Source organism: Crotalus tigris, unplaced genomic scaffold (assembly GCF_016545835.1).
Source record: "Crotalus tigris isolate CLP2741 ecotype Arizona unplaced genomic scaffold, ASM1654583v1 scf7180000019553.37968852642:3898890, whole genome shotgun sequence".
NCBI lineage: Eukaryota > Metazoa > Chordata > Lepidosauria > Squamata > Viperidae > Crotalus > Crotalus tigris.
In genome coordinates this window covers 1,959,191-1,984,044 of record NW_024097591.1, presented here as the reverse complement: position 1 = coordinate 1,984,044, position 24,854 = coordinate 1,959,191, and the positions used below count along the sequence as shown (strand labels likewise).

The 24,854-nt window shown below is 50.2% G+C and overlaps 1 protein-coding gene across 1 annotated transcript in view; it reads left to right on the top strand.

The window, feature by feature from the left end:
- Positions 1-2,300: 2,300 nt before the first annotated feature.
- EFNA3 (ephrin A3) overlaps positions 2,301-24,854 on the top strand; it is a 28,689-nt gene continuing 6,135 nt past the window's right edge. The window contains exon 1 of the mRNA XM_039363124.1: positions 2,301-2,654. Coding sequence (XP_039219058.1) covers positions 2,518-2,654 — 137 coding nt within the window. The 5' untranslated portion in view covers positions 2,301-2,517. The remainder of the gene's footprint in view (positions 2,655-24,854) is intronic.

Here is a 24,854-nt window from a genome sequence, read left to right as displayed (position 1 = left end):
CCTTGGGGGTCACCTAGTCCAACCCCCTGCTCAGAAGACCAGGCTTGGATGGTTAAGCAGTTTTTCCGCGCTTGGCGGCATGCTGGACTAGATGACCTTTAGGGTTCCTTCCAGCTCCACCGCTTCTGTGATTTGTTTCAGCCGGGAGGAAGCCCCTGGTGCTCTCCTATCAGGGCCTTGCCTACCCCAGTGTCTAGCCAAGACATTGATAGCGGCTTGCTTTGAACTAGGCTTGTTACAGGAACCCTTAGGTTAATCAACCCAGGCTTGGTGCAATCCAGGCTATTGCCATTTACAGAAGGATCAAACCATGTTTGATCCCTTGGTAGGCCAAGGAACGAAATCAAATTAGAAGTCAACATTTCTCCAGCTGGCAAGAGGCCTGCAAAAAAACAGGATTTTTAGTCCAGTCGGCAGCCTCCAACATGTGTTTGCAAAAGCCCAGCCGATGCAGGTTATATCCTTGCAACAACACGTCCGTAAAGGTTTGTCCGTCAGGCCAGGATCTGGGTTTTCAAGAGCAGCCAGCCAAAATGGTGTGGGAAGCCACCTTTCCTGCTTTGCAAAGGTGCCATTTGCAAAAAAATATAGACCCTGAACGGGTTTTGGGGGTGCAGATTGAGCGCAGCTGTCCGGATAGCCAGGGGCACAATTTGATCGGATGGAGAATCAATTTCCTCCCGGTTTTTTTTTGGGGGGGAAACGGGTCCAAAGCCAGATCTGCGTGCAAGGCATGCCGAGCGATACACACGTATTTTTTTTTTAAAAAAAACAGAGCTTGTTTTGGCAAAGAAGGGAGACATTATTTATTGCGAGGTTTTTTATACAAGTGGTGGGGTTTATTATTATTAGTGTCTGCTGGTTGTTACAGGACGTACGACCCCAATTGAACCCCAGTTTTTTTGCCTCTAAACAAGACATTTCTTAAGCGAATTTTGACCCCGCTTACAATCTTTTCTTGCCACTGTTGTGAAGGGGAGCACTGCAGTTGTAGAAGTTAATAACATAATTGAGACATGCTTCTGGCTTTCCCTCTTAACTCTGCTTGTAAGAGGGTCATGAAAGGGGGATCGGGACGCTGCGACCGTCGTAAATGCGAGTCAGTAGCCAAGCCCCTGAATTTTGATCACGTGACGGTGGGTCGTTAAGTGGGGAAAAAACAGTTTTTTTCCAGTGCTGTTGTAGCTTTGAACAGTCACTAAATGAAGCGTTGCAACTTGAGTCTGTAGTTCGTTTCTTCTTTTTCCTATTTGTTTTGTATTTTAACTTTGGGAATCACATAAAAACTTTGGCAAAAAAAAAAAAAAAATACAAGGCTGGGGCCAGCTTCTCCAGCATAGGACATGGGTCCCACCTTGGCCTGGGGCTTTTGGCTGCATTCCTGACGTGCCGCGTCCAACTCGACCACAGCTCGGCGTGTTTGGGCACGGCCGCCCCCCCGGCGGGTGGGGAGTCTCCCCACTGGGTGGGCAGGCGGGCATCCGTCGCCCGGCTTCCTAGCTCAGCACTTTTGGGTGCACGGAGAGGCTGGGTGGCCCAGCCCTGATGCTGGCCTGCTTGGATCCGCTTCCAAGGCTGAATAGACTAGAATAAGAGTAACAGAGTTGGAAGGGACCTTGGAGGTCATCTAGTCCAACCCATTGGGCCAAGCAGGAGACCCTACATCGTTTCTGAACAGATGGCAGTCGGGTCTCTTCTTGAAAGCTCAAAAATGTTCAAGTAACAGGTTCAGGTTATCTGTGAGAATTAGAATAGAATAGAATAGAATAGAATAGAATAGAATAGAATAGAATAGAATAGAATAGAATAGTATAGAATAGAATAATGAAGAATAGAAAATAGAGAATAGAATAGAATATAAAATAGAGAATAGAATAGAATAGAATAAACAGTCCCTTTTCTCAGTGCCGTCGTAACTTTGGACTCTGGACGGTCACTAAATGAAATGCGGTCCGTCGACGACCCCCTGAGTCACTGACGGAGCCCCATAGAAACGGGGTGATGGTGGTGGTGATGGAGAAGAAACATCTGGAAAGGGTTTCGTTTTTTTCCCCTCCCACTTGGGTCAGGGAAATTGGGGGGGGAGGAAAGGGGTTTAGCGGAGGGTCCCCCGGGGGGGCGTGGCCTCGATAGCTGCCCCAACCCCGCCCACCCCGCTCTTGTCTCCGCCCTCTCCGGGGCTGGCTAGAGCCGAGAGAAGCAGCGAAGGCGCAGCAGCGTGGGGGAAGCCCGTGGGAAAACGGCGCGGGAGCGAGCGAGCCTAGCCCGCGCGGGCGCGCGGGGAGGGAGGGGGGCGGGCACGCGCAGGCAGCACGAGGGGGCGGTCCCGGGCCGGGGGCGCGCGAGGAGGAGCCGGGGCGGCGCTGGAGGCTTCGGGCTTCGGCGGCAGCAGCCAGCAGCAGCGGGAGCGGCGACGATCTCCGCGGCTGGTCTCCCGCTCCTCTCCTGCTGGGGTTGCGCACCGGGAGCGGGCTCCCGTCGGCGCGGTGGCTGGCGGCCGGGACGTCGCCTGGCGGGATGGCCCGGCTCTCGCTGCCTCGCCTCTGCCCGCCGCCCTCGCCGCCGCTGCTCCTGCTGCAGCTGCTGGTCCTGCTGCTCTGCCGCGGCAGCTTCGGCAACCGGCACGCCGTGCATTGGAACAGCTCCAACCCGCAGTGAGTGCCCCGGGGCCCCGGGGGGACGGACTGGAGGAGGGCGCGCGGATGGCTGAACAAATTGGGGAGGGGGTCCCGGGGGGGTCTGGGAGCGGGCGTGCATGAGGGGATCCCCGGGGCTGCGTGATGCAGGGAGGGTCCCCCCATTTCATCTCCCCCCCGACAAGACCCTTCTCGCCTGCCATGCTCAGCTTTTGACAGCCCTCCCCACCCACCCCCCCACCCCGTCTGGCGGCTGTCTGGACGGGGACCCCCGCCCCTTCCCCCGTCCCTCCCCCGCCCTCACTTGCTCCAGCTCTCTCTCTGTCTCTGTTCCCGACCCCCCACTCCCCGCCAAAGTCAAGGCTTGCTGGCCTCTCCAGAACTGAAGATGAGGGATTTGCAGCCGGCCGGGGGCGGCGGGGATGCGGGTGTAGCTTGGCCCAAAACCATCAGTCCTTCCTTCCTTCCTTCCTTCCTTCCTTCCTTCCTTCCTTCCTTCCTTCCTTCCTTCCTTCCTTCCCCCTCCAATCTTCCTTCCTTCCTTCCTTCCTTCGGGCGCCGCTTCTCTCGCCCGGCAGCTGTTCCGCGCGGACCGGGTAACCGCGGGGAAAGACTTCCCGCGGCTGGCGGGACGGGGACGGGGGGGGGGAAGCGTGTCGTGTGAACGCGCGTCCTTTGCTCTGCAACGGAGGAATAGTTGGGGCGGGGGGAGAACTCGTGGCCCCGGCTGGGAGGCGCTCCCCCTCCTCCTGCCCCACCGATACCCTGCGAGCCCAGGCGGGGACCCCCTTGTCGCGGGGGGGGGGCGCGACGGGCGGGTCTCCGGGCGGCGATCGGGGGGGGGCTTTGTGCGTCGGAGCGCGCGTGTCATGACCTATTTTCCCTGGAATTTTTTTTTTCTTCCTTCTTCCTCCTCCTCTCCCTCTTTCCTTGAAGCCAGGCGCGACTCAAGAGTAGACGGCAGAGTCGGAGTGGAGGGGGGGGTGCTGGCACCCCGCTGCCTTGCACCCACGGGCGGGTGGGGAGGGGAAGAAGAACGGGGCGCTCCTGGCCTCGCTGCCCTCCCCCCCCAGGGCACCCCGTGCCACGTGCCCAGGCAATTGCCAGGCGTCGGGGGGGGGAGGAGGAAATTGGGCGAGGTGGTGTATTTCCAGCCGGCCCTGGGGAGGGAGAAGCGGCCCCGGGGCTGTGGGTGGGTGGGGGGCTGCAATTGAGCGGTGGGGGGGGGCTTCAAGGGTCGGGGATGCCCCGCCCCGGCCCCCCCCATTGCAGCTTTCTCTCCCTGGCTGCCCTTAGGCAAAGGCGTCTTCCATCTGCCTTGCCCAAGAGATCCCCTCCCTGGGCAAAACTGGCAGCGAGGAGCCTGGGAGCCTCTCCTGGCAAAGTCTGGCCAAAAAAAAAAAACCCCGATGGGGGGGTGTTTTAACTTCCATACACAGGCAGACACTCCCACCCACCCAGCTCATCACCAAGCTGCTTCCCCCTGGTGTTTCTGGTCAGAGTCCTGGGCTGGCCTCCCTAGAGGGCTGCTTGGCATGGGAAGGAAAGTGCAAGGGAGAAAGTGAAGGAGGAGGGGGGGGGTTCTTGGGGTGGTACAAGCCCAGTGGGTGAGTGAGTGTCCGAGGTGAACCAACCTCCTGTCTATGGGCTGGCTGGAAGGCTGACCTCCCCCCCCCAGCTCCTTTGGGGGGGGGACAGATAAGATCCTTCTTTATTTGCTCCCTCCCTCTCTTTCCTACTTTGCTTCCTTCCGTTCTTCTCTCCTCCTCCCTCCCCGTCTCCTTTCTCTCTCCTTCCCTCCTTCCTTCCACTCCTCCCTTTCTTCTTCCCTCTTTTCTTCCTCCCATTCTCCTTCCTTCCTTCCCTCCATTCTTTCACACGCTTTTCCTTCCTTCCCCATCCCTCTGCCTCTCCTTCCTTTCTCCCTCCCTCCCTTCTTTTTTACACTTTTCCTTCCTTCCTCCCTCTCCTTCCTTCCTATCTCCCTACTTTTTGCCCACTTTCCTTCTTTCCTTCCTTCCTTCCTTCCTTCCTTCCTTCCTTCCTTCCTTCCTTCCTTCCTATGCTCCATTTCCTTCCTTTCTTCCTTCCCACGTTACACCCCTTCTTCCCTCTCTCCCAAATTCCACCCCTTCCTCCCTCCCTCCCTTCTTCCTTCCTTCCTTCCTTCCTTCCTTCCTTCCTTCCTTCCTTCCTTCCTTCCTTCCTTCCTTCCTTCCTTCCTTCCTTCCCTCCCTCTTTCTCCCTTCCTTCCACCAGGGCAAAACCCACGGTGAGTGAGAAGCTGCTTTGCTCCCCCCCCCACCTACCCCCAAGGGCTGCAGACCAAATTCCCCTCTGGAGGGCAGACACCATATTCCCCCCCTCCCTCTTTCCCCACTGTGGAACTGCCTTTCGTCTCCCTCTCTCTCAGCCTGGCTGGGAACTCTGGGAGTTGTAGTTCAGCAGCAGCACCACCACCAATCCCAGAATCCATCCATCCATCCACATTCCCTTTGCCCCAAATAGTTAAGAAACCAAAAAAAAAAAAAAGCGCTTTTTTTGCCCTTCACGGAGACCCGGATAATATTCCCCCTTCCTCCGGCACTCTTTCTCTTGCTATGTAGATGGATAATGAATCAACGGTTGAAGCCATAATTTGGGGATTGTCATGGCTGCCAAGGGAAGCCGCAGGGAACCGGATTGGGGAGGAGGGCCGTGAGAACGGGAGGGGGGGCTGCACGCCAAAGCTCCATGCAGAGCCACAGGGGAAAAAAAAAACCACATGCCAGGTGAAGGAGGGTGGCAGCGCCGTTCGCGCAGCCTGTCCTTTCTTTTCAACCTGCACAAAGGTGGCACAGGTGCCACCCGCCTCCAGGCAACCTTGTTGGTGATGTCCTCCCCAACACACCTGCCGTGGGGCTGCCCACTCCCTCCCGGCTCCTGCGCAGGAACCAGAGAGGCTTAAACAAAGTGGGCACCCTCGGAGAATCCCTCCGTGCCTGGCTGCCATTTGTAGTCTCCCGCCCTCTCTTGAGCCCGGCCTGGTGTGTCTCGCCTGCCTCGTCCGGCCGTCCGTCCCTCTGTCCTTGCGCGTCTGGCTCTCACGCCCTCCGTCCGCGTCCCTCCAGTTTCACCAAGTCTGGGGAGCCCCCTTGCCTTTGAGAATGTCCCCTGAGGCGGAAGCCCGGCGCCCATAAATTCAGCCTGTGAATTGGGCTATGGCGGGCACCGAACAATGGCAGAGAGCGTGAGGCGGGGGCCATATTTTTCTCCCCCCCTCCTCCTCTTTTCATCCGCCTCGCCGGTGGAACCTTTGCTAACTTGGCCTGCCGAGGACGGTTGCTAAGGAGATGCTCAGGTGAAACTCTTCCAACGTGCCCGGACCGCCGGAACGATGCTGAGGGCCCACCAGGTCAGAGGTCCCTGGGGGGGGGGAACACCCCTCCTTCCGTGGGGGTCACCCCTATCCTAGTCGGGGTCCCATCTCCAACTCTGGCCCTATGACACCCCAACGGCATCGGTCCATCCTGGGCGGCTGAAATGCACATGGAGAAACACGGTCGCGCCTGCCGCAGAGCTGAGTTGCCAGCGTATCGTGGATATTTATGGCGAAGCAGTGCGGCAATGCCGGCTTCGCTGCAGCCGGGCGGCCTCCCCGGGCGCTGGGTTTAGGGTTGGGAGTGGGTCTTCGTGGGCCCGATCCTAAAACGGGTGGGGGGGCTATAAACTCAGCTGGTTGTTAGGCCTCCCTTCTGGTGCTGGATGCCGAACGTCCCCAAACGGGGTCCGCCGAAGACGCAAATCTTTAGGGTGCCAGAATTTTATTTTTTTTCCTGCCGCGGGGAAAAAAAACCGAATCTTCCTCTTCTCCCAGACCTCTTCTTTCTTCTAGTCCATCCCTTCGGATTTGGGCCGATGATTTACGGCCCATTCAGGATAGACTTTCCAGCGAGCGCGTGCACATTTGCTCTGCAAACAGCCTTCTCTCTTTGTTCTGCTGGACGGCGGTGCCCGCTCGCCCTCGTTGGGTTGCGGATCTTCTGAGGGGGGTTCACCGGGACACAAGCCTCGGTTTTTGGGGGGCTCCCCTTCTTCTTCTTCCCAGAGGCCTGGCGCAGCTCCCCTGGACCCCGCTCTCCGTTTGTGCCCTGGTTCCTGCGACAGGGGTGTGTGTCTGCGCCAACGTGCTCCAGTAAACTAGATCGGTCCTTGCTTCATGCCGGCGTTCCTTCCGCCGGCGATGTTTCTCCGAGGCCCACGTGGGACACAGGTGGGAAAGCCCACCTTCCCCGGGGTCTGGCTGATCTTTCATTTCTTTTCCACCACTCTGGAATCTTTCTCCCGTATTCCATCCTCCATTTGAACGAAATCTGGCCCGTTTTCCACACCGCCCGCGTAAACTGAATTTCTGCAAAATCTCTTTTTTGTTTTGTTTTAGGAACCGGGGCGCAGTGAGTGTCCAGTCCGTTCCTTCCCAAATCGCGTTTTCTGTGCATCCCTGGGAAATTCTCCAGCTTTAAAGCCGCTCCCCTAAATTTGCAGAGGGGTGTGTGTGTGTTTGTGTGTGTGTGACTTCTGGGGTCTGCCCTTGGCGTCCCCAAATTCTCAGAGACCCACAACCCTCCTGATTTTAATAACCTGGTCCGTGTGTGCTTGCAACGTGCGGGGCTGCGTGTATTCCTCTGGACAAGGGCAGATGTGACTTGTGTGCTGATGAAGCCTGGAGCCACCCAGATGCATCTAGGAAGCAGGGAAGGGATCTTGGGGAATCTTGTCAGGAGATCAACCCGTCTCTTCCTTTCCCGTTTTAAACTTCCCACCTGTTGCGTGCATGAAAACATGTCCTGGCATTTCCTTGCTCGACTTACGATGGAATCGGGATGGAAATTCCGGTTGCTGAGCGAGGCAGGCGTTAAAGGCAAGTCGCGCCCAGTTCTGCAACTTTTTCTTTTCTCACAGTTCTTAAACGGATCATGGCAGTCGTTAAGCGGAGCGCATGATCGTTAAGCGTGCTCCCCTTGACCTGGCTTGTCGGAAGCCAGCTGGGAGGGCCGCAGATGGGTGAACAAGTGACCCCGGGATGCTGCAGCCGTCGTAAAATATGTGCCAGTTTCCACGATCACGTGACCGTGTGGGGATGCTACGACGGTTGTAACGTGAGGATTGGTCCTAAGCCTCTTTTCTTGCTTGCTGTAACTTCGAACGTGGTTATAAGTCAAGGACTGTCAGTAGGGCTTCCAGAAATGGCCTAGCTGTCAGGGATGGTGGATTTGGGGGGGGGGTCCTAATGACTCCTGTTTTGGGGTGGCTAGATTGGAGAGGACTTTATACAGGATTACCTTTTTTTCACTGCTGTTGTAACTTCCAACAGCCTGCAAGCACGCAGTCGTAAGCTGAAGACTTCCCCCTGCACCAGCTTTTCTTTGAAAGACCCCCAAAAAGTTTTCTCAGGCCGGGATAAGAAGTAATCAGGATCATCTGATCAAACCGAGATGCCAGCTCTCCAGGAATTGAACCCGCAACCCTTGGGTCACACCTGACATTCGGTGGCACCCCGACAAACTCGTTTTGCAAATGTTGTGTTATCAGCTAACACGCCCCCCCCCCGAGCAGCCACTCCAGGGCGTGCTGCGGGCCAAGCTGGGGGGGGGGAGCCAAGCCCCTGAGCATGGACAGAGTGTCTTGGCACCTTGTCCTTCTCGCGTTGGAAGAAGGCCCGCCAGCATGGCAAATTATTCCTATTTTTTTTTCTTTTAACGCACGCTTCCTTAGTACTCGCTGTTACTTCCAGGATGATTCAACCGATGAGCTGATTCTGACATTCAAAAGAGGCACGTGATAAGAAGAAGAAGGAGAGAGAAAAAACTCCCAAACCCTGTTTTTTTTCTCTTCCTGACATGACAAGCTATTATCCAAACGGAAAAGGGGTCTCTTTCCCACCCTCCTCTCCCCCCCCTCTCTATTTCCACCAAAAAAAACCACCTGCCTTTTCTGCAGGAGTTTAGGAAACACATTAGAATCCCTCTCTCCCATACGCTCAAGAGTTGGGGACGAAAGCCCATTAAGAAAAGAACTGTTTTATTTTATTTTTATTTCATTTTATTTCCTCCTCCACCGCTGCGTCCTCCTCCTTCTCTCCTCCTCTCCTCTCCTCTCCAAAAACCAATTTCGAGGAAATTTGCAAGCCAGGGAAATAAAAAAAGAAAAGAAAAGGCATAATGGAAAAAAAAATAAAATAAAACGGGCCCTGCTTTGAAAAAAAAAAAAAAAGGCCGGGAGAAATCGAAAAGGCAATTGAACGGTGATTTCATTCTTTCTTTCGCTATTATTAGAGAGGTATTATTGCCACACTGAGCTTTATTTGCGTGCCGCTTGCCGGAGGGGGGGGGAGAGGAACCGGCACGTGTGGATGCCGAATTAAAGCTCATGCATGCACACGCTTATTGTGTGTGTGTGTGTGTGTTTATGTGCGTATAAATATCTGCGTGCATCGGAAGAGGATCGGAGAGGTAAACAGCATCCCTGCACTTCTAAAACTGGTCCAAATAGAGGATTTTGGCTGCCACAAAGGACCCCTCCCTCCCCAAATTCAATTTCTGTGGAGAAGATGTGTTTGTGTGTCACATGCACACGTGTGGTGGAGAGGGTCCTTCTCATTATCTTTGTCGTCTTTAAAATTAAGCAAAATTCTATTAACCTTGCTGGCCCTCACCAGATCTTGTCCCCTCCCTCTCTTTCTCTCTCTTTCCATCTCTTCTCTCTCTCTCTCTTTCTTTCTTACTCTTTCTCTTTCCCTCTTTCTCTTTTTCTTTCTTTCTCTTTTTCTTCCTCATCCCCTCCCTCCCTCTCTCTCTCTCCATCTCCCCCCTCTCTTTTTCTTTCTCTTTTTCTTCCTCATCCCTTCCCTCTTTCTCTCTCTTTTCCTTTCTCTTTATTTCTCTGTCTCTCTCCCTTTTTCTCTTTTTGTCTTTGTTTCTTCCCCTTTCTCTCTTTCTCTCTCTATTTCTATCTCTCTCTGTCTTTGTCTTTCTATCTCTGTTTCTTTTCTCCTTCCTTCCTTTCTTTCTTTCTTTCTTTCTTCCTTTCTTTCTTTCTTTCTTTCTTTCTTTCTCTCCCTTCTCTGCCTCTGTCTTTCTCTCTCGGGAATGGTGTGACTAGGCGGGACCTCAGTCTAGGACAGCAGAATCTTCAGCATCGCTTTTCAGCCATCAATGCAATATCTGGAAATGGTTTATAAATCAGATTTGCCGGATTGCGCTGTGGTTTATGAGACCAGGCCATATTTCTCTGCTCCGCCATTAAATATATTCTGGAGATGGATGGAGAATTTTGGAGGCTAAGACTTTAAGCCTGCTTTGGCTGTGTCCTCCAATTTACACCTCCAAAATCGCTCTTTTTTTTTCCCTTTTCTATTTTGGGGCCATTTTCAGCCCCCCAAGGATGCTCCTTAAAAGGAAGGTCAGCCCCCTCCCACAGTCTAGCCACGCCCCTTGCTCTGTGCAGCCCCGCCCACTTTCTGTTCCTCTTGTCCAGAGAAGGGAATCCTCCAGACTCATTTCCAGAAAAATCTCAGCAGTTCAGTGGCAAGGAAGAGGCATAGTTGCTAAATGAGATATTTGTTCTGCCCCGTTTTACGACTTTCCTTACCGCAGTTGTTAATTGAATTTGCTCGTCAGAAGGTTGCAAAAGCGGGTCACGTGACCCCGGGAGGCTGTGGCCGTCGTAAATATGATCCTGTTGCCAAGCGTCTGGGTTTTGATCATGTGACCCCGGGGGAGGCTGCGACGGTCATAAACTCCTCTTATTGGACAGAACACACATTTTGCCAAAATTTTGGCCGCTGGATCACAAGGTGTAAAAGGAAAGTAGCCTCTTAGAATAGTAATTCTACTATTCTGTTCTGCTCATTCTTTTCTATTCTATTCTATTCTATTCTCTCTTTATTCTAATCTATTCTATATTCCATTCTATATTCTATTTCTATTCTATTCCCTATTTTCTATTCTATTCTATTCTAATTTCTATTATTTCTTTTCTATTCTGTTCTATTCTATTCTCTCTTCTCTTCTATGTTCTCTTCTGTTCTCCATTCTGTTCTGTTCTATTTTCTCTTCTATATTCTCTTCTCTATTCTATTCTATATTCTGTATTCTATTTCTACTCTATTCTATATTATGTTTCTATTCTATTTCTATTCTTTATTCCATTCCATATTTCTTTCTTCTATTCCTTTCTATTTCTATTTCTATTATTTATTCCATTCCATATTTCCTTATTCTATTCTATTCTATTCTATTCTATTCTATTCTATTCTATTCTATTCTATTCTATTCTATATATTCTCTTCTCTTTCATTCCATTTACTTCCTTCCCTTCGCTTCCCATCCCTTTCCTCCTTCCCTTTCCGGATCGGATGTCCTTTGCCTGGGTTGGGTTACAGCTCCCATTATCCCCAACTGGCACAATTATTTTTTTTAATCTGCATTGGGGAAACCCTTGCCTGTCCTGGGTGCTTGGTGCTTAGCCAAAAGCGGTCAGAAATAGGAAAAGAAAACAGAAAAACAAACTCCAAGCCAAGTTTCTGTTTTGATTCTCTTCTTCTGCCGAAAGTGTCAGGTTTCCCATTCTTGTCAATTGTTTTGGCTTTACCCTTCACCCTCAAAATTGATTCACCAGAAGTGCTTGGAATTTTTTCTTCTCCTCTGCCCTCCGGTTCCTCTTTTCTCTCATGTCATTCCATTCAGACAGCCCATCTTCCAGGCAAGGACTGACTTCTTTTTAAGGGAATATCCCTTGAGGGGGGCTGGGGGAGAGAAACGGCTTAAATAAAACCAACCCAAATGAATTCCTAGCTCCGGAAAGCCAAGTTGCGTGTTCATGCATGCCTCTTAAACCAGGATCGCGTTTGGTTTGGGTGTGAACTCAGCCACTCTGGTTTCTATGGTGGCCTGTACCATGACAGCTTTTGCGGGAGGAGTACACCAATGTTGGCTTGCACGAGAGAAGCTGGCCAATAACAGTTTGTAGGATGGGGGCTGGTGTGAATGTGATTTGCACGGGAGAGGCTAGTTGATGGTGGCTTTCCCGGCAGAGGCCAGTTGATGGTGGCTTGTACTGGAAAGGCTAGCCAACGGTGGCTTGTAGGATGGCAGCTTGTGTGAGAGAGCTCAGCAATGGCAGCTTGCACACCAGAGACCAGCCGATGGTGGCTTGTATGGAGCTCGCCCAAGGCAGCTTGCTCAAGAGGCCAACATTCTTGAAACTGTGGCTTTTTTCAGGGGTCCTGGATGGTGTGATTTGATCTGGAGAAGATCGGCACTGGCAAAGGGGCCCCCTCCCCTTTTCCTGCCTCTTTTTCAAAAGGGATTAGAGATCAGATGAAACAAATCTCAGATTTAAAGCAAGGGTTCAAGGACTTGGCCTTTGAGTAGCAGCAGAGAAACATCCTCTCCCAATTTTGCGGGGCTGGAGAAAAGATGCACGGAGGTGGATCGGATTCCTTGCTACAAAATGAGCAGCAGCCCCGATCTGAATCAAGAAAGGGGTGGGAGGGGAAGGGAGGGAGGGGGGCGACTTAATCCAGATTAACCCTAGGTTAGAGATTAAAGGGAGTTTTCCTGCAGCCCTCTTAATCCTGTTAAGGCTGCTTCTCTTCTCCGCCTTCCGTTTCGCTTTCTTCTCTTCCCCCAGCCTGGGGAATCCAGGATCTTTTGCAAAAGCGCTTTTTAAGGAAACAGTGTTAGTCAGAAAAGGTGCTACCCCACTCCTGGTTTTATTTTTATTTATTTTTTTGTCACTATACACACACACACAGCTCTGCTGCTACAATCAAAGGAGAATCTTCCTCTCTTAGGTGGCGGCTTCTTCACAAGCCAGGTGTTGTGACACCGACATTTTGGGATGTTCTGTCTGGCTGGGACCAGGTTAAATATTATAGTGCAGCAATGAGCATTTTTTCCTTCCTTCCTTCCTTCCTTCCTTCCTTCCTTCCTTCCTTCCTTCCTTCCTTCCTTCCTTCCTCCCGCCCCCCCCTTCTTTCTTTCTTCTCTTACTTTTTTCCTACTTTCCTTCTTCCGATTGTGTCCTTTTCTCCTCCCATTCGGTCTTCCTTCCTCCCTTTTTTCCTTCCTTCTCTTCCTTCTCTTTCTTCCCATTCTGTCCTTCCCTCCTTCCTCCCATTTTGCCTGCCTTCCTTCCTTTTTTCCTACCTTCTCTCTTTCTTCCCATTCTGTCCTTTCCTCCTTCCTTCCATTCTGTCTTCCTTCCTTCCTCTCTCCCTCTCCTTTCCTCTCTCCCTTTTTCTCTTCTTTTTCTCCTTCCTTCCTTCCTTCCATCCTTCCTTCCTTCCTTCCCTTTATCCAGGAAAGAGAGGATCACCCACAATTCTCAAGTTTTTTGCAAGCTTTAAACTCCACGTTTATTTTGCAAAACAGGGCATCACCCGAAAGGCTCTTTTTTACCTGTCATCCTCAAAAGGACAATAACACAATTGCACCCAGCCTGGGAAGCAAGCCGCATCCCAGTTTGCCCCACAATGCTCAGCTTTCCTTTTGCGTAACGATGGTTTGCTGAGTGAGTCACCCGTTGCAAGAAGCCAGCAAGGCTGGGTCACCAACCACGAGATTGGGGCGTGCTCACAAAGCTGGCTCCAAGGCGAAACCATCATGCTGTGGTTGTATGAATGAGTAACAATACCGGTTTCTGGGAAAGAGGGATACGCACCATTGTGTCTCTTTGTGGTTTGCTTTGCAGCTTCCCCCTTGTTGAACTTGTCAGTATTTTGGGCGAAAGGAAAAAATTTTTTGCTTATTGGGGTTCAACAAATCTCTGGCTTTGCCATTGGGTGACGCTGCTGTAGCTCCTCAACCACGATTTGTGGTTTAACACGAGGCCGAACTGGGGCTTTTGGGACTCTTGTCAAAGTGGAGACATCTACAGGGTCCGAACTAGGGCGTCAATGAGGATCAGAAGCTTGTTCAGCTAATTTCAGGGGGCAAAAGTCCTCTGTGCCAATCTCTTTGCTGAGTAGTATTATTATTATTAGGCTGCCTGTATATCTGCTTCATTTTTTCCATTGTTTCTCATTTGCATGGATTGGCTCAGCTACTTTAGTGCGATCTGGACAAATAAGCAAGGAGTTCCAGCGAGGAACTAAAGGATAGTTAACAAGGCATTAAAACGCTTTCAGCTACTGGCAGTCCTCAACTTACGACTTATTCTTTTAACAACCATTCAGAGTGAGGCTGAAAAAAGTGACTGACGACCAGCCCTCCCACAATTTGCTTACGCCCGTGGGAAGAAAAACGAGCAGGACTCGCTTACTGTCCGCCTTGCTTAGGGGCGGATATTCTGGTTGTTAAAATCCTCTTCTTGAGCAAAACAGGACTCCTTGCTAATTCTCAGATTGATTCTTCAATTTGTTCAAAAAAAGTCTGCGTGCTAAAAAAGGAGAACCATTCTAAACTAAAAAATAAATCAAATACAAATTAAAATACGGCGAGTCCTCAGCTTAACGACCACCGTGGAGCTTCAGATGGCTAAGCAAGAAACTTGTTGAGTGTGTTGTGCCCCATTTTTACGACTTTTCTCGCCACGTTCGTTAAGCCGAATCGCTGCCGTTGTGAAGTGAGCCACACGGCCATTAAGTCACTCCGGCATTCCCCATTGAATCGGCTTGCCCGGAGGTCACAAAAGGAGACACGAGAACCGTCACAAGTACGAGTCCGTTGCTAAACCTCTGAATATAAATGACATGGCCGCAGGAATGCTGCTACGGTTCTAAGTGGGAAACACGGTCCTAAGTCCCTTTTTTCAGGGCGGTTGTAACTTCGAAACGGTCCCTAAGTGAAACATCGTAAATCGAGGACCAGCTGTAAATACAATTTAAAAAAAAAAAACGGAGAAAAGACACAAGGGGGGGGGCGGTCTCCCTTTCAGCCAAGTCAGGATTGCACAGCTTTGCACCCTTGTGCAAAGCATCCAGTTCCTCCATCCTCCGAAGCACGGAAGCGTCCTGCCCTGGAGCATATGCAAAGCGTTTTACTCCTCTGTCTTAACTCTGGCACGTCTGGAGTGCCAAGTTGCAACATTGGGAGGGGAGCTCCTTGAGCAATTTGCACTTGGGGCCTTTTCTGTTCGCGGAGACAAAGCAGGACCTGTTAGCCGGGATCGTGGGAAGCAGGGTGTGGATTCGCGCACCCCGTTTTTTAATAATAATAATAATAATAATAGTAAAGTTGGAAGGGACCTTGGAGGTCATCTAGTCCAACCCCCTGCTCGGGCAGGAAACCCTACACCATTTCGGACAAATGGCTGTCCAGTCTCTTCTTAAAAACTTCCAGTTGGAGCATTTACTGCTTCTGGAGGCAAGCTGTTCCACTGATTAATTGTTCTCACTGTCAGGAAGTTTCTCCTTAGTTCTAGGTTGCTTCTCTCCTTGATTAGTTTCCACCCGTTGCTTCTTGTCCTGCCTTCAGGTCCTGCTTTTGACAGGAAGAGGCCAAGCCAGGCCCCGTGGGCAGCCGTACAGCGTGGAGGATTTACACGGTCGTAGGTGTCAAAAGAAGTGTGGCCCCCACACCGGTGCAAATGACAAAACTGGCCTGTCGAAGAAGGCAAAGAGGTGTTTCTGAGCATGCACAGAAGGCCGGTGCACGAGATAAAACTGGGAGAGCCAAGCTTGGCATGTCCAGAATGCAAAAGGAGAGGTGTTTCTGAGCATGCACAGAATGCTTTGGGCATTTACACCAGTCTCTTTGGACTGCTGGAACCAAGTCCGTCTCAAGCTTGAGTCATAATGGAAGGGCCTTGTTGTCAATTGTTTGATCTCATCCAGTGTTTGTCAGTGACAAATGAGCGCCCCATCCAGAAAAGGGGGGACTGGACCCCCAAAACGGAGGCCTGCCTGTCTTGCAAACCAGACCTTGAGCTCATCCTGAAATTCTGAGCGGTCCGGATGTTGTTTTCGTCTCTTAACTTGTCTGGAGTTGAAAACGGGCCTGTGTTTTGCTTCCAGGGGAGACCAGCCCATAGAATTCTTACCCACGCAGCATCTCTAAGCAGGAAGGGATATTCCCATCATGCTTTGCTCTCAGACGGGATGCTCTGGCTTGCTTGCCTGCCTGCTATCAATAGCAAGAGGGTCTCCCTCTCTTTCTCTCATCTCTCTCTCCTATCTATTTTCTCTATTTAATCTCTCTCTCTTTCTCTCTCTGTGTAAAATCTCCCTCAGTCACTCTGTCTGTCTGTCTAATCATCTGTCTAGCTAATCTCTCTCATCTCTATCTAATCTCTCATTTCCCTGTCACACTGTCTGTCTAGCTAGCTAGCTAGCTTCTATCTATCTATGTATCTACCTACCTACCTACCTACCTGTCGATCTATATCATCTATCTAGCTAATCTCTCTATTATCTTTTCATCTATTTATCTAATATCTGTCTGTCTGTCTATCTAATCTCTATCGTCTCCCTCTGTGACTATCTATCTTTGTCTGTCTATCTGTCTGCCTACCTACCTATAGACATATCATTTATCTAGCTAATCACTCTATTATCTCTCCATCTATTTAACTAATATCTCTCTATCTATCTACCTACTTACCTACCTACCTACCTATCTATCTATCTCTATCATCCTATCATTCATTTAATCTGTCTATATCTTTTCCAGGTGGACACAATGCAACCTTCTGGAGCATTTGCAACATCCCGCTCTGTTTTCCCTCCATGACATGCTGCCCGCTGCTGCACCCACCCTGTGCCCGTCTCTGGCTGGCACGGGCTGCATCCTGTGTCTTTCCTCCCTCGTTCCTGTTCCTTTCTTCCTCCCTGCCAAAGCCTACCAGGAGAGGGGATTGGTCATTGGTCCCGGGCGCTGGGCACTGCGCCTGGCCTGTTCTCCCCTGCAGTAGTCCTGCCAGCCTTCCCCTTTTCCCGCCCAGCTCCCGACAGGATGATGGAAAGTGTCATCGCCGTAAAAGCTGCTCTAAAAACTCAGCCGTGCAGAAGCAAAGGATTCTCTGTTCTGCCTGGGGTCTTAACTCTTCCTCAGCCAAGCTACCACGGGTGTGGGGGTTTTGGGGGGGTGGCTCCAGTGAGCTTCCCACCAGGGGAGAGAGAGAGCAAGACCCACAACGATTTTTTTTTTTGCTGTCCATCCTTCGCTTCTCCGAGATAGACTGCCTCTGCAGGTGAAGGCTCATCACCCAATACCCACCAGTGGGCATCTGCTCGTGATAAACAGGCTGGCATTTCGTTACGAGGAACGCTTTAGGCTTTCTCCGAACCCGGTGCCGGGCCCAAGCAGCAACTTTTTTTCCCCCCCAGCCCGAAATTCTGGGCCTTCATGGTTGCAAGATAATATTTTGCCATTTCATATTCTTGCAAATTCACGATTATCGCAAATATCGTCTCAAGGGGGGGGAAATCACATGGCCCTGGGGACATTGCGACTGTTGTAAATTCAAGTCAATTGCCGTGCGTCTGAATTTCGGTCAGCTGCTGCGACGGTTGTTAAGTGTGAAAAATGGCCTTAAGTCGCTCTTCTCGGCGTCGTAACTTCAATCGGTCACTAAACAAGCCGTTGTAAATCAAGGACTGTCCGTACTGAGCGTTTCAGGCTGGTGCCCAGCCTACTTGCCTTATACGAAGGCGAGAGCCGTCCTTAGGAGTCTTGCTGCAGATTTGGCAGCCCAGGCGGGCAAGACTTAAAAGGGAACACAGCAGCCTTGCGAGGTAGGACAGTGGCGTCTGAAGCCGGGTGTCGGATCCGTTGCTTCTCATTGCCACCGTTCCCGTTTGCTCCCTTCCCCCAGCGCCGCTGCGGCAGTGTTTAAACGCAGGAACGGCAGCCAAGGAACTCTCCAGCCACAGTGAGTTATGGTGTTCTTTCGTACAACCGGCAAGTGCGCAGCACGTTGTGGCAGAGCTGAGGCTAATACAGTCAGGGGGGGGAATGTTGGGCGGGAGGGAGGGGCTGTTGGGTGGACAAAGCCGTTTCCAAAATTCTCCCAAGCTCCCCGCAAGTTGCATCCGATGCAGACACAGTTCTGGAGTCGGAAAAAGAGGATAGTAGTTGGGAGGGACCTTGGAGATCTTCTAGTCCAACCTCCGGCTCAGAATAACAGAATAGCAGACATGGAAGGGACCTTAGAGGTCTTCTGCACACACACATACACACACATATATGTACGTACAGATATACATACAGATATACATACATATATACGTACATATTTATATACATACGTATATACGTACATATTAGCCTAGAGGTTAATACAGCTGCCTAACATGCAAGAATCTCAGAAGGGTAAGTTTGGCTGAAGAGAGTTAAGAAACTTGAAATAGCTATCCCATTCTCCCTTAATTCTTTGTTAGCAATCCAAATTTTATAATATTTATACACACACACACACACACACACACACACACATACACACACACATTTACATACAGATATATACACACATACCTACACATGTGTACATACACATATATTTAAATATATATATATGCACACATAAATATGTATACATACACACATCTATACATACATGCACATATATGTACACAAACACAGAGCTATATAATATATACAATTTAAAAAGAAGGTTTGTTTCTTGAATTGCAAATTGGCAATAAAAGGCTTATGCGCAAATTGGTTTAAGATTCTTTTCTGGCAGAGCCCCATTTTGGGGGGGGAGCTTAATATTCTGAATAAACAGCGCCTTCGCGGGAAGAGACAGCTCTTTCCACTTAGAAAAAATCTTTAAGCATGCACAGAGGCATTTATCTCCATACAAATGGCTGTAATCCGTGCCGGATCGATCTTTTTCTCCTATTTTTTTTCCCTCTCTCTTTCTCTCTAATTACTTTTTTTTTTTTTAATGCTCCCGGAATTTGTAAAAAACGCCAAAGACGGCCTCAGAGGGGAGGGAGGGGGTGGCCCTTTGCCTGGCCCTATTCTACCGAGCCTGCCTTGCAGGACTGTTGTAAAACTAAATCATTGCGACCGCCTCTGGCCATGTGCAAAGTGTTTTCTCTTTATCTCTCTTTCTTTTTCTCTCTGTTTGTTTCTTTCTTCTCTCTCTCTCTCTCTCTGTCCCATCTTCCCACTTGGCTCCCTCTCTTTCTCTCCCTCCTTGCCTGTCTGACATTGCTGCCTCTCCCTCTGGGCATGTACAGAGTGTTTTCCCCCCCTCGCCGTTTGGTTCCTTTTCTAAGGCTTTTATCCTAACCTTTGCAGATTAAGAGTTTGTTTCTGGGGGGGGGGGAATCTTGTTCTGGAGAACAGCAAGCAGGCTTAACTTTGTGTTTTTCTCACTTCTGCCTCGGTTGTCGGAGCGTTGCGCACTCGGCTCCCCCGTGGGAGAAGCGTCTCTCTCTCTAACCCTCCGCTTGATTATCGGGGCTGTTTACCAGCCTGTTTTGTGGTTTAATAAGCCCCATCGCAGGAGAGGCTCTCCTGGGGTCCGGGCCAGGCCCCAGCGGACCCCCCCCCTAGAGGGAACCGACTGGGTGTTCCCCGCACACTTCGGCACCAAGCGACAACCGATTGCGTTGCTGGCGCGTTGTGAAAGCTCGCTGGAAATGTCTTTATACACCTTATGCCGAGCAGGCCGAAATTCCACAGGAGATGTTTTCAGCCCGTGTGTTTTTGGAAGGCAAGAGTCTCTTTGGGGGGGGGGGAGAGGGAAGGATAGAACCTCCTGAAGCAGAGGCAGTCTACCTGCACTCTCCCCCAGCGTCAACAGGAGATGCAAGACAAGGGGTTTAAGGGTGGAATAGCACCTCCTGAAGCAGAGGCAGTCTACCTGCACTTTCCCAGCGAGAGGGCAAAAGGCGAAGTAAGCATCTCTTTTAGCTGGTTTATTTTCATTAAAAGGGAATATTTCTCTCAATTTGGAGATAAGCTTTCTCTTCCGGATTAGGGGAGGGGGTGTTGGGGTGACCCCCCTCCTCTTTTCACCCCTACCTATTCAAAATTGCCAACAAGATTTGGGGAGGAGGGAAGAGAAAAAGGAGAAGGAAAAAAAATAAATAAGCTGAAGTGGTTGTCTTCGCCGTTCAAAGCAAAATAAAACCTAATAAAATTAATTAAATCGGGAGCCGAAATGGCCGAATTCCTTCGAGTTTAATTTCCTTTGCTAAGTGAGACAGACTCCTGATTTACTAATTATTTTCTGATTTTTTTTTTCTCCCTTCCCTTTGGGGGCGCTAAGGGCCGAGCTGGGTTGCTCCATCTCAGCAAACCGTGGTTTGCTGAATAAGCCACCATTGGTGCCCAGTGGGTTTCAGGAGGCTGAAAAAAAAAATCTAAACACTTGCAAATCCAGTCAGGGTATTTGAAGGAGTCCAGCCTCGCTTGAAAAAGGGGCTGATGTTTATCGGTCTTTTTTATTTATATATTGATTACGGTTCGTGGCACGGTCAGCCAGAGGTTGAGACTGGATTTGGCATTTTTGTCCACCTCTCCAGTCCTTCCCAAGGACCTGGGATGGGCAGATGTTGTGGTTTGATGGTGTTAAAGGTCTTGAAGGATTTAAGCTGTTCAAAAGTCAAGCAGCCTTTTGCAGTTGACTGATGGGTTTGTCAATGCTGACGGTGTTCAATTTCTATTATTATGGTTTGTCACACAGCCAGCCAGATGTTTAGACTGGAGTTGGCATTTTTGTCCAGCCTTTCCCAAGGACCTGGGTTGGGCAGATGTTTAACAATATTAAACGTAACTTTGCAAGATTTAAGCTGTTCAAAAGTCAAGCTGCCTTTTGCAATTCAAGGGGTGCTCCAGATGTTTTGGGATTGCACCCAAAGTGCCTATCACTATAGTAATAGTAATAGTAGTAAAGTTGGAAGGGACCTTGGAGGTCATCTAGTCCAACCCCGTGCTCAGCCATATCACTATGGCTATGCAATCTCTTCTTTAAAACTTCCAGTGTTGGAGCATTCACAGCTTCTGGAGGCAGGTTGTTCCACTGGTTAATTGTTCTAATAGTCAGGAAATTTCTCCTTAGTTTCAGGTTGCTTCTCTCCTTGATGAGTTTCCATCCACTGTTTTTTTGTTCTGCCTTCAGGTCCTTTGGAAAATAGCTTCACCCCCTCTTCTTTGGGGCAGCCCCTGAGATACTGGAACCCTGCTATCATGTCCCCCCCTCGTCCTTCTCTTCATTAAACTAGACATACCCAATTCCAGCAGCCATTCCTTATATGTTTTAGCCACCCGTCCCCTGATCATCTTTGTTGCTCTTCTCTGCACTCTTTCTAGAGTCTCAACCTCTTTTTTACATCGTGGTGACCGAAACTGGATTTAAATGCAGCCAGGCCGAGCCGAGCCGTAAAGCTGGGTTTTGCAAGCCATGATGCCCCGTGGCCCTAAGCTACCCAACCATGGCTTGTCGGTGCCAACGGAGGCAGGATCTGACTCACTCCGCTTGCGTGTTTTTAACCATGGGCCACTCGCCAAGCAAGGGTCCGTCCAGGCTTGTCAGAGACCAAAAATCCTCAGGAATTTTTCCAGCCGTGAATTCTCAGCTTGGTGGGAAGAGCTGGCATGTTCCAGAAAAGTTGGCATGGCAGATGCTTTGGGAGAAGAACGGGAATGACTGCAGGCAGATCCGGAGCAGGGCGAATCACCCCCCCCCAATTTGGGCCATCTTATCTCCTTCCAGCCTAGGGGAAAAACAACGCCCCCACGCTTAGAGTCTTTTCCAATTTTTATTTTTATTTTTTTTTCCCAATTCCGAGGCGACAGATGGCAAAAGCTGGTTTTTTTTCCCTTGGAGATCGTCTGGATGCAGTGCCTCGCCAAGAAAGCTAGCTGGAGAAGAGGGCTCAAACATCCCCCCCCCCCCAAAAAAAAACAGTTTCTGAGCATGCACAGAGGGCCTTTTGAACTTTTGGCTGGAAATCTCCTGGAGCAGGAAAAAAAACCCTCTCTGTTCTCCAGGTTGTGACATGCCGGGATGTCCCAACACGCAAGGAAAACTGACGGGGCAGGATGAGGAAAGGGTAAAAAAAAAAAACGAGCACCAAAATTTAGAGGCCTTTTTCGCGTGGTTCAGAACTCACGACCGTCGTCGCTTTGGGCTTTTTCTCGCCGTTTCCGAGAAGTTACACGGTTGTTTGTTTGTTTTTTTAAAAAAAATGTTTTCCATCTTGCGGTCGCATTTTTGCGAAGCGCGCACGTTCTGCAGTTTTGCAAGGTGATTTTTTTTAGGCAACCTGACGGAGGTTGGAGAAGGGGAAGGGAGAGAGAGAGAGAATCTTATATGATACTATTTTATTTTTTTATAACCTCAATGCACCATTGCAGATGTCGCCGCACTTCCTTTCATTTGCGCTGCGGCGTTGTCCCTGGCTTTTGCACGCGAGCTAATTAATTGGCGAGCCTTGGGCTCGGCGTGTGTGCCTGTGTGTGTGTGTCAGTGTGTCAGCAGGCCACGTCTCAGGCTGTCACAATTATCAAAGCGGACCCCGATTAGGCCCAGCGGGGAGCAGATCAGAGCTGGCTTGTGACACAGGATCAGCCTAATGGAGGCTCTCGAGAGACACCCAGAATTGGGCAACGGGATTAGCGGCGGTATAGAAGCGGAAAAAAGGGGGGGCGGCGCTCCGGGCTATCTGGACCCCCGCCAGCGAGCGTGCAAAAGCTGGCAGCATCCAGCAGCAGCCCAGCATCCTCTGGAATGGCAGGGCCCATCATCCCCGGCCCATGAGTGGGTTCCCGTGAAATTGCCTTGCAGGGTTGAAGCTGGAACAACAGCCCGTAAAGGAGATTTTTGTGGGCTGGCCTGAGAATTAAAATAGAAGGATGGTGGGGAGGGATGAATAAGATACTATTTTGTGACTGGGGTATCTTTGCTGGCTGTTTTTTTTTTTTTTTTTTTTTTTTAGTTTTTCGGGTTTTTTCCGAGGGAGGGAGGGAGGGAGGGAGGGAGGAAGGAAGGAAGGAAGGAAGGAAGGAAGGAAGGAAAAGTGGATAGGGAGGAGTATTGGGTGAAAAGAAAAGAAAGGAAGAAAAGAGGAAGGAAGGAAGAGTGCAAGAGAAGAAGAAGGAAAGAAAAACAGGAAGGAAGGAAGGAAGGAAGGAAGGAAGGAAGGAAGGAAGGAAGGAAGGAAGGGTGGATAGGAAGGAGGAGTGGATGAGAAGGAGAAGAAAATGAAGGAAGAGTAGATAGGGAGGAGGAATGGGTAAAAAGAAGGACAGAAAGAGGAAGAAAAGATGAAGGAAGGAGGGGTGGATGAGATGGAGAAGGAAAGAAAGGGGTAGGAAGGAAGGAGAGAAGAAAGAGAAAGAAAGAAAAAGAAAGAAAGAAAGAAAGAAAGAGGGAAGGAAGTGCTACCTCAGTAGAGGAAAAAGCAACAGGAGGGTAGAGGAAAACTGCCTACCCCAGGATATATCCTCCAGATTCTATCCCCCCCCCCCATTGCCTGCTTTTTCTCCGGAGCCCACTTGCCTTAATTGCTTTGCCAAGATTGCAATTAGTACCTCTTGACACTCTGAGCATCTTTGGGCTGCTGCTTCTTCAGCAGTCCCTACAGGGAAGGAGGCTGGCGTCCTCCTGAGCCCCAAATCCCACTAGTCCTCTTCGAGGCAACCCTGGGGGCCAGAGAAGCCCTTCCCTCGGTGGGGGGCAAGGCAAAGAGGCCAGGTTTACAAACCTGGGAGGAGAAAAATCGGGTTTCTGAACGTGAAGCCGCTTCGGCAGGTGCTGAGCGATAGCATGGTCCTCGCTTGCTTGCCTCTGAACCGTAGGAACTGCAAAACTTCCACTCCCAGAATTCCCCAGCCAGCATGCTTTAAGAGGGATGGACTTCAACTCCCAGAATCCACCAGGCAGCATGCTTTAAGAGGGGTGGACTTCAACTCCCAGAATCCCCCAGCCAGCATGCTTTAAGAGGGGTGGACTTCAACTCCCAGAATCCCCTGGCCAGCCTGCTTTAAGAGGGGTTGCCAAGGGTCTAAATTTTGATCACATGACCCTGGGACATGCTGCAACGGTCGTTAAGTGTGAAAACCCCGATCCTAAGTCCGTTTTTTTTTCAGCTCCGCTGTAACTTCGTTCACTAAACGAACCGCTGTAAACCTGTACACAAAGGTGCGGCTGTTTGTTGTGTTGCTTTTTTTTCTCTTTTACCTCGCTAGGTACCAAAACAGCTTTAGAGCAGAAGTGTTTGCAATAAAAAGATTGTTTTTTGGGGTGTTTTTCTTTTAAAATTCCATCCGAAAACACGTACCGCGGTAAACAGAAGGAACGGCCACATTGAAACAGCAACGGGGGGTCGCCTGCCAAAAATCCGGCGAAAAATAAAACAAAGTGTTCCTGAATTCACAATGAGGAAGGAAGGAGGGAGGGAAGGAAGGAAGGAAGGAAGAAGAGAACATGGTTGAATCATAGTTTATCAAGCGGGCTTGTCCGAGGCCTTGAGGCTTTTCGACGTGGGTCTTTGGGGAGACCAAAATTAAATCCCCTTAGATCGGTGGGATGCCCAATTCATTTAAATTCTCCATTGAGGAAATCCTCGACTTACGACGGGTTGCTTAGCAACCGTCCAAAGTCACGAGGCCCTCCCCAACCCGGTCACATGACTGAAAATTGGGCACTCGGCTGTGTTTATGGGGGTTTGTGGTGTTTTAAGGCGGGGGGGGTTCCAACCTTGGCAATTTTAAGACTTGTGGACTCCAATTCCCAGAATTCCTCATGGCTCATGGAGTCCACAAGTCTTAAAGTTGCTGAGGTTGACATTGAACAAAGGAACAAAGTTCATCATCAAACATCCCCACAGTCCTTCTGAAGCATGATGCCTGTTCAAACCTGGTGCTGCCCTTAGGTTTCTAGTCCTCAAAACATAGGGATTGGTGTGTGCGGCAGGGCCAGGCGGAAATACTGAAAGCCCCTCGTGGAGAGGAATAAATTGGATTTTTTTTTTGTGCGCTTCCCAAGAATTGTGCCCTGTGCCCAAGTTTTAAAGCAGGGAAGTAAACATTCTGAAATAAATAAACAGCATGGAAAACGGCACCTCGGTAGTCTAAATTGCACACATATCTTTATCGCACATAATTGCAGGCACGGATAGAAATTGCACGTAGGTGCTTATTGCACATGTGTGTGTATATGTGTGTGTGTGTTTGCGCCATAAGCAAATTCAGCAAAGTAAATATGCCGAGGCAAACCTCACGGTCACCAATGTGGGCAGGCGAGAAATCTCGCCCGCTCTTCTGGAAGACGGATCCA